This window comes from Pelobates fuscus, chromosome 9 (genome assembly GCF_036172605.1).
Source record: "Pelobates fuscus isolate aPelFus1 chromosome 9, aPelFus1.pri, whole genome shotgun sequence".
Taxonomy (NCBI): Eukaryota; Metazoa; Chordata; class Amphibia; order Anura; family Pelobatidae; genus Pelobates; species Pelobates fuscus.
The window spans coordinates 161355701-161371548 of record NC_086325.1 but is presented as its reverse complement, the minus strand read 5'-3'; the positions used below and the strand labels follow the sequence as shown (position 1 = coordinate 161371548).

The 15848-nt window shown below is 40.2% G+C and overlaps 1 protein-coding gene across 1 annotated transcript; it reads right to left on the bottom strand.

Annotated features, from left to right (window-relative positions):
• Positions 1-429: 429 nt before the first annotated feature.
• LOC134573707 (tigger transposable element-derived protein 1-like) lies at positions 430-2586 on the bottom strand. Its single transcript, XM_063433487.1, has 2 exons — positions 2514-2586; positions 430-2243 (listed from the first exon to the last, which is right to left on the bottom strand). Exons 1-2 carry the CDS (start codon positions 2584-2586, stop codon positions 430-432), a joined length of 1887 nt encoding a protein of 628 aa, XP_063289557.1.
• Positions 2587-15848: the final 13262 nt, after the last annotated feature.

Below are 15848 nucleotides of genomic sequence, written 5' to 3'. Positions count from 1 at the left end.
ATTTAGGAGGGGAGGAGACTGGCCACCACCTGGCTCCTGTGTAATTATCTATAACTTGCAGATCATGTGTCTGGTCCTAATCTTGTGTTATTGGGGACCTGGGAACCCCATTTTGTCATTCAACAAATATTAATGGAGAGAGATGATTGGCTCACTTGTCTCTCTATATAGGATGTATAAAACATTTGCAGTTACAGTGATACCTCGGTTCACGAACTTAATTCGTGAACTGACTCTGGTCGCGAACCGAATTGGTCGTGAACCGAGGCACATTTTCCCATAGGGTTCAATGTAAATCCGGTTAATCCGTGCTGACTTTTTTTGGGGGGTTTTTGAAGCCCAAAAATATGAAACAAATGACAATACACATTAGTAAAGTACAGTATACTGTAGTTATTTATTAAGAGAGGACAGTAAGGTGGGAGGCAGTTATTGTTTGGGGGGAGAGTCCCCCTCCATAAGGACATCAGGGAGATCTTCTTCAGGGGTTTCCTCTCTCCTTTGTCTCCTAGCTGCAGGCTCAGTTTGTCTGAAAAATCTGTCCAATGTCACTTGTCTCTTTCTGCGCTGCATAACCCTCCGGAAATGAGAGACCACATTATCATTCATGAGATTTAACACTCTGTTTGTGACAGTAATGTTGGGGTGGTGCTTTTCAAAGAAATCATGGCACTCATTCCATTTTTGCATAATGGATTTTATGGCATCACTGCTAACCTCCTCCCTTTCTTCTTCCTCCTCATTGGAATGCTCCTCAAGAAGTGCCTTCTGCTGCTCACTGTGGAGTTCATAAAGTTCTTCCGTGGTCAGCTCCTCCCTATGTTCCTCAACAAGCTCTTCCACATCAGCACCATCAACGTCCAGACCCATATTCTTGCCCATGGACACAATTTCCTCCACTACCTCTGCATCAGACCCTTCTAAGTCATGTTCACGTTCAGCGACACATTCTGGCCACAGTTTCCTCCAGGCTGAACTTAGGGTTCGGGAAGTGACCTCTTCCCAGGCTTTGTCAATGAGGTTAATGCAGTGGACAACATTGAAATGTTTCTTCCAGAATTCTTTCAAAGTCAAGGATGTCTCTGAAGTGACATTAAAACACCTAGTGAAGAGCGCCTTTGTGTACAGCTTCTTAAAGTTGCAGATGACTTGCTGGTCCATGGGCTGCAGAAGTGGTGTTGTGTTGGGGGGGAGGAACTTTACCTTGATGAAGTCATACTCAGCATCCATATCATCCACCAAGGCTGGAGGGTGTGCTGGGGCATTGTCCATCAGAAGAAGGCACCTTTCAGGCAGCTGGTTATCAGAAAGATATTTTCTGACGGTGGGTGCAAACACCTCGTGCAGCCATTCCATAAACAATTGCCTTGTGACCCAAGCTTTGGCATTGGCTCTCCACATGACGGGCAGTCTGGCCTTGTTCACATTTTGTTCCCTAAATGCACGAGGGGTCTGAGAATGGTACACCAGTAGTGGTTTAATTTTCAGATCGGCGCTTGCGTTGGCACACAGCAAAAGGGTCAATCTGTCCTTCATGGGCTTGTGCCCTGGTAGGGCCTTTTCCTCCTGTGTGATATAGGTTCTGTTCGGCATTTTTTTCCAGAAGAGCCCTGTTTCATCACAGTTGAACACTTGTTGAGGGACGTATCCTTCTGTCTTCATGAATTCTGCAAATTCTAACTTGTAAGCTTCTGCTGCGGCCTTGTCAGAACTGGAAGCCTCACCATGTCTAATCACACTGTGGATGCCAGTTCTCCTGCGGAATTTTTCAAACCACCCTCTACTGGCTTTAAATTCGTCACTTGCTGCACTTGTAGAGGGGCTTCTTTGCTGTAAATCACTGTGCAATTTCCTGGCTTTCTCACAGATCATAGCTTCACTTACACTATCACCTGCCAGCTGTTTCTCATTCAACCACACCAACAAAAGTTTTTCCACCTCTTCCAGCACTTGTGTCCTCTGCTTGGTTAACATTGTTACTCCTTTTGCAACATCAGCTCCTTTGATGGCGGCTTTGTTTTTCAGAATAGTCGAAATTGTTGACTTTGCCATCTTGTACTCCGAAGCCAGATCAGTCACACGAATACCACGGTCATGCTTTTCTATAATTTCCTTCTTCAGCTCAATGGTTATTTTCTTCACAACCTTGCTGTCACCTTTACTACTGCTGTGCACTTTCTTTTTGCCACCATGCTTGCGCTGCACATTCTTGTCACTTGCATTTCCACTTTGCACATTGTCACCTGCATTTCCACTTCGCACATTGTCACTTGCATTTCCACTTTGCACATTGTCACTTGCATTTCCACTTTGCACATTGTCAACTGCATTTCCACTTTGCACATTGTCAACTGCATTTCCACTTTGCACATTGTCAACTGCATTTCCACTTTGCACATTGTCAACTGCATTTCCACTTTGCACATTGTCAACTGCATTTCCACTTTGCACATTGTCACTTGCATTTCCACTTTGCACATTGTCACTTGCATTTCCACTTTGCACATTGTCACCTGCATTGCTGTTCTTGTCACCTTTATTGCTGCTCCGCACTTTCTTCTTTCCACTATGCTTCTTGGGAGCCATATTGGGTGTCCAGTGAACTGTTCAGTATGTACTGTATGGGATAAAATACAGTATAATCACTTATAATGCTTGCAGAGTACAGTACTTCTTTCTGTGTACTGTATGTACTGTATGTGATAAAATACAGTATAATCACTTACTGTACTGTATAATGCTTGCAGAGTACTTCTTTCTGTGTACAGTATGTACTGTATGTGATAAAATACAGTATAATCACTTATAATGCTTGCAGAGTACTTCTTTCTGTGTCTCTTATTCTTGCTTCTTCTCTCCACGGTCTTCCTACAGGAAGTCCCGACCATGTGACAGCCTGAAATTAGCATTAAAATGGCCGTTCGTGAACCGAGGCGGAGTTCGTGAACCGGAGCATATTTTTACGAACTTTTCTGTTCGTGAACCGAGTTGTTCGTGAACAGAAGCGTTCGTGAACCGAGGTATCACTGTATTAACTTGATTTTATCTTTTTACATGTAACGGGTTTTAATCTTGGAGAGATAGCAACAGCTGGTAAAATGTTGTTACTAGCATTGGAACAAATCGCTAACTAGCGTTTATCTCTTATTATTCCTGAAGTAAGAAGTTAAGTCTTGTCAGTGGAATTATGAAAAGGTTTAGGCACTCGGAGGTTCCGATACAGCAATTTATTAAAGCCCAATATCACACAACGTTTCGACTTATACGGTCTTTGTCAAGCTTGTCAATAAATTGCTGTTTCTGAACCTTGGAGTGCCTAAACCTTTTTATACTTTAAGCACATTGTATTTGGGACCTGGTGCTGAATCCTGGTTTGGTTGCACCCTGGCTCAGAGTGATGGGACTGAGTGCAGTTCCTTTTGTTGTGTAGTGGGAATTATGAGTCTCAAATGTTAGGATTTCCTAGTCTAGAAAGCGTTTACTCTGTAATGCTAACGACAGGTCTTGAGGTCTATTGTGTGCTTTAACTCTGTGACGCTGTGTAACACACTGAAGCAGATCTAGAATATTAGAACCATATATATGTATATATATATATATATATATATATATATATATACACATGCTATCCCTTATTCCAATTGCAATGTGTTTTGCATCAGTCATTCTAGTAAGCAACAGTTCAACTTTTTTCTTTTTTATATCCCAGTCATTAATATTATTGATATAATCAGAAATGCAATTGTCTGAATCATGATAGATTTCAGTAACTGGTGAGGCTCCATAGATTTGGAATCTCCAGGTAATAATAAAAGAATTAAAACGCAATCAATATTTACGCCGTATTGTGGTGTATCTTGATATCTTTACAGCTGTTGACATATTTAGTTGACTGATATCAGCATCTGGTTGCTTGTGTTACAGACTCATGAGCAGATTCAGATTGCGGTGTGTTCTTCTGCATTAGATCCAGCTCTTTTTTTTTTTTTTTAAGGCACCAAATAATGTTATTTGCACGATATTCCATTATAAAATTGGGGACATTTTACTCCTCTAACATCTCCCTGACATGTGGAGTCCCCCAGGGTTCGGCCTTATCTCCAATCCTGTTTAACATCTATATGAGGCCACTGACCCATATCATCCGCCGCCACACGCTTCCCTATCATATCTATGCCGACGATACCCAGTTGTATTTTCGCCTGGCCAAGAAAAAGGAGGATCAAATCAATCTTTCTTCCTGCCTACAGGATATCCAGTCGTGGATGGGAGCCAATTATCTAAAACTTAATGGCTCCAAAACTGAATGCATCATCTTCAGTAACCAGGAGGTGAATAGTATCTTTCCCTCATGGCCAGACTCGTTTTCTCCACCTCCGAGTCCTGCCACCAAGGTCAGAGATCTGGGAGTCATTTTCGACTCCAGGTTGACAATGAAGCCCCAGATTAATCAGGTGGTAAGCTCTTGCCACTACCACCTGAGGCTTCTGAGGTCTATTTTTAGATTCATTGCCTCCTCTGATCAAATCTCGGTGGTCAACGCCATCATCGGTAGCCGATTGGACTACTGCAATGCTCTGTACCTTGGACTGCCTCAGAACATCATACACAAGCTACAGTTGATACAGAACGCAGCTGCAAGGCTACTTACGGGTGTGGCCCGCAATGACCATATCACTCCATCATTAAGAGCCTTGCATTGGCTGCCCGTTCGTGAACGGGTTCTGTTTAAAAATGGTTGTTTGGTATTTAAGGCAGTCCATGGTATGGGACCAGACTATCTGAAGGATAAATTCACACGCTATGCTCCCAGTCGATCCTTGAGATCGGCTGATTTAGCCTTATTGAAGATTCCAAATTTTAAAAAGAAAAAGTGCGGAGGGAGAACGAGTGAAGTTCAGGGAGCGCAATTTTGGAACTCCCTGCCTCTGACATTAAGACTTGAGAATGATCTACTGAAGTTCCGCCGGAGCTTAAAAACAGCTTTATTTGCTCAGGCTTACGGGATGACATGAACATTTTTAACCTGGTCCAAATGCATGTGATTATAATGCTGTTGTTTGCTGGATATTGTTTTGTCTGTTTTTTATTGCTGGTATGCGCATCGAGACCCTATGGGTAATAAGACTGCGTTTCTTAAGAATTTTTAATAAATAAATAATAAATAAATCTGTTAGACGGAACATTGGTAGGAAATGGTATAGCAAACCCCAACAGAGAGCAAAGAAATCCACCAAACCGTTTAACCATCAGTTTCTTCTTAACCACTGAAACGTTTTTATCACATTGAACGTTTCTATTTTTTTTGCCAGTTTTTTAGTTTGTTGTGCTGATAACGGTATTGGGTATTGACAGTTTTAGCTATAAGGACAAAATCTGGCATTTCAAAATCTTCTGAAAAGAACAGCGATTTTCCAAGATCCATTTGGTGAGAGTGTTAATTTGCAGCTATTCTCTCGGGATCTTAAAAGGCACCATAGTTAGTTTAAAGTTATAGTTGTTTTTTTTTTTTTTTTACCTTGACACAATATATTTTAGACCAGGTACATGATACTGAGATTCCTGTAATGAACAATTTTTGGTGATTGCTAATTAACACACTTATTGGATGGGTTAGTGCAGTGGGGGTTATCCCCTGAATTAACCCCTTAGTGAACAGACAGTTTTTCAATTTTCTTACCGTTAAGGACCAGGGCTGTTTTTACATTTCTGCGGTGTTTGTGTTTAGCTGTAATTTTCCTCTTACTCATTTACTGTACCCACACACCTTACATATCGTTTTTCCCGCCATTAAATGGTCTTTCTAAAGATACCGCTATTTTCATCATATCATATAATTTACTAAAAAAAAGTATAAAATATGATTTTAAAAAATGGGTCGCAAGAGTATACTGAGAACGGGCAGCAGCTGAAATAGCCTGCCCTTCGGTGGGTCCCCGCTCAGACCTCAAGCTGGTTTTAGCTCATCTTGTGCCATTACAGAGAGAACATATCTGAAGCATATCAGACTGGTCCCACCCATACGGGCAGTCCAGATCCGAAATGCCAGCAAGTTCCCTCTGCACGAGAGACACAGCAACCCCAGACGATCGTTTCAGCCTTGTTAGGCATCATCAGTGAGGCATAGCTGATATCTCTCTAGGCACCGTGAGCAAGGGGTTCACATCTGGATTATCCCTTTAAACTTGTGGAAAGCAAAAAAAATGGGTCGCAAGAGTATACTGACTGCGACCCATTTTTTGCACAGCTGCTTCATTAAGCTAAAGTTGTTCAGGTGACTACAGCATCCCTTTAAAAAAAAATAAAAAAAAATCAGATCGTTAAAGACAAGTGAGAGATCCTATTTAACACTGAAAATAGGGTAACGGTAAGCAATAACCCCATATAACGAAGCTGTGCCTTCAAGGGCACCTAGTCTTTTAAAATTCCTGATTAACTAACTAGCTGATGATAAACTAATAAACGGATGGAATTTGATTGGTTATGATTTTGAAAAAAGTGGAAGCTTAGGGATCACTCTTCCTGGGGGTAACCCAGATAACTGGATACATTTGTGTTGAGTGTCCCAAGAAAGATAAAACTTTATTCATTTTACAGAAATTACTAATAAAAGTTAAAGAGAAAATATTCAATTAAGGGATATTTTACTGCTCAAGGCGAAGTTAGAAATAGAAATGTATATACACATTGGTATACTAGTAATAGTATATCCTTGGTAGTGATATGACATGCGTAATCATATGCAATTTGTTGCCTAGGTAATAGTATCACAATTATGTTTGTATATAATTAAATCTGTATTTGTGCCGTGTTTGCAATGATACTGCATACCTAAGGTCTCCCCTATTTGTAATGATACGGAATTATGCCTAGATTATTTTCATATATATATGAATCTGTGCTTATTTGCTCAGATCTATTTGTTATTAATCTTTTACATATTGATTTTTGATCAGCGAAATATATACATTTATTACCATGTGAGGAACATTTAGTGTGAATAAAGGGATCTATAGGGAAGAGATGCAGTAATTGTTCTAAGGCTGCCTGACCGAAATTATCTTGCTATATCACTCTGAAGATCGATGGTGTATTATCATATGGTTAATGCTGTTGTTTAGCCTTCTAGGGCACCAAAACTAGGTTCTAATTCGTAGCCTAGTCTGGCTTAGAAACTCTAAAGTCCCCTGTCGTGCCAGTGAGTGACAATAATAAATAGAAACCTATTATAAGTGCTGTTATTTAGCCTTCTAGGGCGCCTACAATAGGTTTAGTTGGTAATCTTGTCTGGCTTAAGATCTCTAAAAACCCATGTCGTGCCAGTGAATATAAATAATAATAAGTAGAAAACTGGCTACTAGAACCCGTTAACTTTGTGCCCCAAAGGCTTTATGTATCACAGGGATTTCCTGAGTTACTGTCTCCCAAGGGCTATCGGTCTTCAATAAAAAATAAGGCACAGTAGCTTGAAATCCTTATGCAAAAAACAGACTATCCTGATCTGATGATGATAATCGTTCATGCACTGTCTCTCTAAATCCACAGATGCCCCTTGTACCCTGTTTATCATGCCTTTAAGTTGCAAGCGCACGGATAGATACTAGATTCAACGAACGTATCGCACAGATAGATACTAGATTGAATGAACGTATCGCACAGATAAATACTAGATTCAACGAACGTATCACAGATACTAGATTCAACGAACGTATCACACAGATAGATACTAGATTCAACGAACGTATCGCACAGATAGATACTAGATTCAACGAACGTATCACACAGATAAATACTAGATTCAATGAACGTAACACACAGATAGATACTAGATTCAATGAACGTATTGCACAGATAGATACTAGATTCAATGAACGTATTGCACAGATAGATACTAGATTCAATGAACGTATCGCACAGATAGATACTAGATTCAATGAACGTATCGCACAGATAGATACTATATTCTAGGGATGTGCATGGCGAAAAATTTTGGTTCGGCATGCTGAAATCTGTGACTTCGGCCATTCAGTTCGGCACTTCGGGACTTTTCTTGCAGCTGCTAAGTAGATAGCTCCCTAATTCCCATGGTATTAGGGAGCTATCGACCAAAAGGCTGAAAGATCTAAATTGGTCTTTCAGACAAATTTACTAATACTAAGTAAAAATTACTTAGTATTAGTACATTTTACTGAAATCTAGGTAAGCAATGTCTACTGAACCACCCTGATCTATAATTTTAGTTACCCAATCAAAAAATCAATAAGATTAGTTTGGCATGATCTCCCTGAAATAAACCCATGTTGTCTCCGATCTTGAAATCCATGTGTTTTTAGATGTTCAGCAATCCTATCCTTTAACATGGTTTCCATCACTTTCCCCACTACTGATTTAGTATTTTTTTTCATGCACACAAATTGTTTGATTTCTATTTAAGAAATACTTTAGCTTTTATTTTCATTTTGTTTAGTTGCTGCATAATACACACTTGTTTTGCACAGTTAATTTTTTTACTTTGTTTTTACCTGCTTCCTCAAACACTTAATTCCACAGTTTTAAATTGTAAATTTAGTGAGAGTAGCACTTGGGCACCTTTTATATTCACTTACTTGTGATTGTTTCTACCATTGACTTGCTTTAACGACCACACAAATCACAATATAAGGTGTTTTTACAGGTTACTTGACCACAAATGGCAAGCTCATAGTGTAGCTCTAAACACTCTATACGACGACAATATGTGTGGCTGCAGGGGCTCCTGGGGAGCTGGTCCGGAACCTCCACACAATTCTATCCGTGACACACCTTGCAAAAGTAACATCGGGAATGTTCATTTTTGTGATTAAAAAAGGGAGTGACCATAATCGCAAAAGTAAGAAGCACCAATAAATGCATGTATTTTTTATTTATATCTCATGATAGTGTTTGCCCTCGTGATAAATGAACAGCACTTACTTTTTGGCAATTGCATTTGAGTGAAAATCCCTCCATGCACCACAGTTGTGGTAGAAAATCTTAATGGTGACATCTAAGCCGGTATATCGCTAAGATCGATGGATCTCTCTCTATACTGGATCTCTCTATGTATGTGCTGCCTCAAAATGACGGCATTCTCTTAATTTACTAAATGAAAATGCTCATAAAGTTAAAGAGCGTCAAAATATTTTGTATCCCTTTGACGTTGTTCAACATGCTCTAGAAATACAGGGGTAAAACATCATCAGGTTTTGCAATTCCTATAGCACATGTACACCAGGATTACTCTAAGGACAAGTAGACCTTTGGTTCCTTTACATTAACATTATCACTGAGATTTTACAATTGCATACCTCACAACTCCGGCGTCCATAGAATCGGGAGTGACACGATCGCATCACTGGCTTTGCCTCAAAATAGCAGACCACCTAGACAGGGTGGTAGGTCTGCCCCCCTTTATTTCCTGATCAGCCTGGTGTAAATACATGCCAGCTCGTTGAGCATAGCGCAAGCGTGTTTTATGATGTGCTCCTGCAATGCTTGTTGGGAGAGAGTTCCCTGGTGTCCCCAAAAACAGGACCCAAAAAGTGGCACGGTTCTGTCAAAATTGGGACAGTGTGAGGCATGCAATTGTGATTGCATATTTACATGAACATTTTTGTCAAGGTTAGGAGCCCATTGGTGTAACACAAGTGCCTGGTGTAATTGGAATGTCACAATGTCATATGTATGGGGTGTCACAGGTGTTATAGGCCTGTCAGCAACATTATAATTTATTGTTGAGAAATCTTTTTAGGCATATACATATTCCTTTGCAAACCTCCAGATGTTTCAGAACCCGTCAGCCAACAGCCTTAGTACAGCAATTAGCCACTCGTCTTGTCTGGTGCCTAATTTCAAACTATGAATGACTCTTACCAGTCATGCCTAGTAAGGCAGTCTTTATTAAATTTAGACCCCTCTTAAAGTCACCAACAGCACAATCAGATCTTGTTATCTGAACCATGTGTTGGCGGTCTAGCATCATCCGTAGCAATCACACTCTTGAACTCCCAAATTTTACAATCAGATTCTTTTCATAGAGAAACGTGGGGCCAAAGATCACTATAAATGCCGTGCTGCCCTTCAGTGCTTCTCTGAATGCAGTGCTTCTCTTTGAGAAGTATAGACTTTACCCGCTTGGATGTTGCAATTGTGTCACATTATAAACCTGCGGATATCTTAGTTTAGGGGTTTGGAGTGTTCTTTAAATTTAATTTGCATGGCACGCAGTAGTGGAGCCAAAACAAAAAGGCATTTGGCACAAATTAAAAATACCTCCAATATTAAATATAATATAAAAATATTTTAGAACTCTATAACATATAGTTAACTTTTAGTTCGTATTTTTGCAGAATCCTGAACCTCACATTTGACAGTCCCTATCGTAAAAAACAGAAAAAAATCTGTACAAAAGAGACGAGACATACAGCATCATAGTGTTTTTCAGTACCGTTTAATAGCTTACAGTATATCAACAACTTTACAATTGGGTTTATAGAAAGTCAGTGGGTTTTCACATAAAACAGGTCATTTCGTCTCGGTAGACATCAAAGTAGTCCGTTTTTATTACTTTGATATTTATTCTGCAGTTAGTGAGACAATATTATTGTAAAGTAACAAGCCTGGAAAATACCACAACTTGTAAAAGGCAGAAGTTACAAAATTCCGTATGCAAAAAAACCCAGAAGATTCCTACGCGATGATAAACGTAAAAAAACCAAACAAACAAAAAAAAATACGACTCTAGTACGACTGCATCACAAGTGGCATGCAATGATTTGCCCACGGGCCGATATAGTGCAACAGTTATCACAAGAGACACACATAAAAAAAAATAAAAAAAAATCGACTTGACAGTTTGATGCAGGGGGGTGGGGAGGTTGGACGGACATGTTATATGTGAGTGGTAAAAATTCCCTTTTCTTCCCCAGAAAGCAGCGCAAGGGTTTATTCAATAAATCGTGAACTAAGGGGAACTAAAAAAATAAAAAAGCCTTTGTAAAATGTAGCTAAAATAATGGAGTTTGGAATATAATCAGTTGAAAGTGTCCCACTTTGGCTATTCTGGCATAAATTTAACAAATCTCGGTTTTAGTCCCCTGCTATTCACTATACAGGGAATAGACCCCAGTGCCACCTTTTTTTTTTGTACTCCTGTAAAAGTAAACAGATGAATGAATTTAAACAGTCATGAATTTTGGCACAAATTATTCACATTTTATATATTTTGTTTTAAATAAAATGTTTATTTGTAAAAAGTAGAACTGTTACCTCTTGCCTGTAAGAAAAAAAAAAGTCTTATTCTGTCGCCCTCCCACCCAAACAATGATTCAGGTTTTATTGGAATAAAAATACATCTATCCCCTCCTGTTTGGGGAGATATTCCAGCCCATGCCAGGAATACTTCTTACGTTAAAAACCTCTATATAGAAACTTTAGGTTGTCATTCTTCTCCTTGGCTAAGAACTGGGCTTAAATAAATTATAGCAATTTAGAAAGTCCTGAAACCCAGCAGTATAGTTAAAGAAAAACAAAACACCTCAACTAAAATGTGAGTATCACCTCTTTGAAGTGATATGGTCACCTTTTGTACAACTGATGTATTCCAGAGGCGCAACAATCTGTCACTTAAATCAGCTTTTGAATTGTTTTAATAGCAAATATGGGTGAGCTATGTTTGTGACTGAGTAACCTGATTAGACCAGCCGCAGTGCCAAGATTAACCGCGTTGGTGAATATTGAACTCCAAGAGCTTCTCCGTCCTTTAATTCTTCCTTCGGCTCTAGCTCAACTTTATCAAGTTTAAATATAAAAAAAGATAATACTATAGAAAGTAAATATGGGATTGCCACAGCTCATGCCAATCTGAGTGTGATACTGTGACAATCGGAAATCTAAAATAATCATTTGGAATGTGGGTGGTGAAGGAAACTAATGCCAGGGATTGTTTGTTTACTCCTTTAACCTGATTAAAGTCAGATCTGTCCCGGCTCATGACCATATTGCCAGCCTGAATGTTTGTTTTGGCAGCAGCCGCAAGTGGTTTTGTATTCATTAAGGTTTTTGAGTCAAAGGTAAAACAATATTACAGAAGACTTGAAGTAACACTTGGCACCATCTCAGCTCAATGAAATGGTCTGGCTGCCATGTGCCTCCCCTTTTAACCCAGCAGTTGATATGACTGCTGTTCTGCCAGTATGACAGCCACGAGAGGCTCTTCCTGTAACATACAGAGTAAAACTCAATTTTAGTCAGATATTCTTAGGGGGCACATCACAGCGTTTTGCTAATTGGAAAGCATTGGGATGGCTGAGCTCATCAACATCGATGATCTCCATCAATGAGGTGGAATTTGAGGGAGGAGACTGGCAAGAGAAAGAAGGTGTGTAAACTACCTTTTTTAACCCTGACAGCACTGGTCATATAAGCAGTGACTAGGGCACTATAGCATTACAAGCACATATTTGTATTCCTTCGCCGCCTGGCCCTCCTTGGCTGAAATCGTCAGAATTGTCAATCTCCGTCAATACAATGCTTTCCTAAGGGATTGTAATTAGCTGAGATTTCACTTCTGATGATGTCAGCTAAGGAGGCAGATCAGGGACAGAGCCAGCACCAGCAGCCTGGAATAAATGTAAGATTTTACTATATTTAGGGAGGCAAGGGAGAGCCATTTGGGCTAGCTTGTGTTTTTAACACGTTTGAGCCCCAGGAGACTAGAAATTATATTGAAGACTTTAGTGATAACATAAGCATGATGAAGATACAAGCTTGTATGTATTCCAGTCATAGGATGGCTGATTGTTGATTATTGTGAAAAATGACCCAATCAATAAGTTTAGGTATGCTAAGAATCTGCATGAATCTTACTCCTAATAAAGCAGATAAACGTCTCCTAACTGATCCAATCTACACTAACATGGACATGTTTTTTAGTTATCACAAAAAGCAAAGAAAATAGAGGGAGATTAAGGTAGGTACACTATAGATACAGACTATATTATTATACAACAGAGTCCTTCATGTGATTGTGTCTCTGGTAAGCACCCAGGATAGTTGTAAAACACTAAGGACCCTACACATGTTTGTAAACTAAACACAACAAGGCCCCCCCAAATAATAAGGCTCACTATATACTATACTGGTAATAAAATCAAGTCACTGGAATAGGAAAGGTACACAGCACGTGTCCAGTGAGCCTTCTCCTTCGAAAGATGAGACTACAGCCAGCACCTTCCTATCCCTTCCAATCTCACATAAGCTGAAATGTATGCACACAGGAAAAGCAGTCTCTCTTATCCCCACTGGTCAGCCCAATGATTTAACGCCTGCTAAAAATCCAGAACAGTCCACAGGAACCCCTTTCTCAAAAAATTCACAGTCCACCAGCCCCTATGCTTTACCTGCTGGTCTGGGCTCCACGCAGGGTACCACCACAGCCTCTGACACCTCTCACCATACTAGCCTCCACCACATCAGGCTTCATCAGACCACCGGTCCATCAGGGGCCTTAACTGCTCCCACACAACAGGGATCTCGACTTAGCAGCCACTTATCTTTGAACTTCAACAACCAGTTGAGTTATGAAAGCAGCTTGAGTAGTCCAAAGCAGCATTCTGAAATGCACCCACCACCTTGAGGTCACAATCCCTTGACCACAGCTTAATATTTATTGCTGCCACAACTGGATACATGTTGAAGGTAGACATTCCAGAATTGCGCTTGTGGATTAGTCTGTGAATGGTGGGACATCTTGTCCTCCGATAGTACAAATAATTTGTACCTGGTAAGCAGGTAGGGCCGACATTACTTATACACAGCAAAAAGATGACCAGCAGGAACTGATGGCCAAGACCAGATGTCACATCACATACTGGTTCGTTCCTTAAAAGTGTTAAGTGTTAAGTAGTGTTAAGGTAGATATATTCAGGTACTATATTGGTGTCCTGCCAACCTTGAGACACTTGTGCATAGTTGGGTAGACTTCAGGCACATAAACTCTATTTTTTCAGTGGCAAATCACACAATAATGTGACTGTTGCATTCCCCCTTGCATAACCCAAGTGATACTGCCAAGTATCTGTCCATGCAGGCCCTCTAGAGAGAGATATCCGCTGGATTGTAGGACCTCAGGCTGGAGCAGCATTAGATGGAATCTAGCCAACTCAACAGCCAGGCCCCACCCTCCAAAGGTGATTTTCCATGTTTAATTTGGTGTGGTGTGTGTCAATAGGTTTTTCGGTTTGTGAGGTAGGAGTACTGAGTACTTTAGGTTTAAATGCTGATTACGTGACTCGGTCAGACACATGTAAGTGTGATCCTGTTTGATTGTTAGCAGTTCGCCAATCTGATTTCCCTCCCTCTCCCCTCTTAATTATGAGGCAAAAAGGAAGGCGCTTTTAAAGGAAACTCATTTTGTTTTCACCCTTAAATAAACAACACTATACAGTCTAATTAATAAAAGCGTTTTCTCAAAAAAGGAAGCATTTCATAGAGCATGACCCCCCCTAAATAAGTAGTCCAACCTAGTCTCTTGGCAGTAAGATAAATCCCTAGAGCACCATATGGCGCTACTGACCCAATAAATAATATTAAATGAGCTACATATCAGAAAATGTAAAGGATGAAAAACCTACATGGAGATGGCATTCAGCGAGACAAGTAGACACATGTTTTAATGCAAAATTCCAGTTCTGCTCATTGATTGATATTTAAATGTATATTTACACTTGGGTTTCAGTCACAGATTATTTTTCTTTAGGTTTCGGTAATAAGAGACCATTCTCTTGCCAACACACAGTGTGAATAGGGAAGGTCACTTGAAAAATACAAACTATTTGTACATCCAAATCATATCTATAAACGATACGATAATTCAAATTGGATTTTCAATATTAGTTGTAGATAATCGGTGCTGATATATCCACCAATCAGGTGGATGTAGAACTTCCTTAGTCACACATTCCCCTACTTTTACCACTTCAAGGTGAATAAACGGGATGACAAGTAGATTATTGGTAAAGAAGGGTGTTTTGGGACCATGGTGGTCTAGCATGAGGAGCGTGGGCTCTGGGCCTACACGCTGCACAGATTGTAATTCTGTAGAAAGTGGCAGCGCACGCTCACACATTGTTCTTTGTGTAAACAAGACATACAGAACGAGTGAAGTCCAAATTAGCTCCCGCTCTGCTATACTACAAAAGGCGCCGGATAAAATGTCAGTAATGGCACTAAACAATATAGTATAGCTGATGTGAGAATTGCTGCCGTCATGTAAGGGAGATGGAAACCTGATAACTGCACATTGGTTTCCAAGTAATTACATCTAATTCAGGGTCGAGTTATTTGTTGTGCTTTTCATATTCCCTTCTACTCTGTGGATGTATTTAGAATTAGCCAGGTCTCTGCACACCCCTATACATTTTACCACACACATATATTAACATTTAATATTTAATCACGCAGGCACGCTCCTGTGGAGTCTAGTGGTGGGGACGTAGGTGAGCTTGCCGGTTTATCAGTCCGGTTCCCGAAGACTGCATCGAGAGCAGCCCAAAAAACATTGGCTGAGTTATTGCTGGTAACCCTGTGTTCGGAGGCAGTGAATTGCCGTTTTATGAAGCAGTCTGTAACTAGGGACCCTACTCCCATCAGATTCTGTTGCCCCCAAGGCGTAGCCCTAGTTAATTTAGGCCAAAATACCGCCCTCCTTTTATTAATCAAGTACTTATTTAGCAGGGAACTAAACAGTCCTCCCAACTGTCCCGCTCTCAGGAAGAGAGTCCTGCGTCAGATCCAAAGGATCCAAAGGATCTGACTCCGGAAAGTAAAAC

Coding starts and splice junctions, on each gene's coding strand:
- LOC134573707 (XM_063433487.1), bottom strand. CDS start 2,586: ATGGCTCCCAAGAAGCATAGTGGAAAGAAGAAAGTGCGGAGCAGCAAT. Junction 2,244..2,513: donor TGACAAGAACAGCAATGCAG/GTGACAATGTGC, acceptor GTGGAAATGCAG/GTGACAATGTGCAAAGTGGA.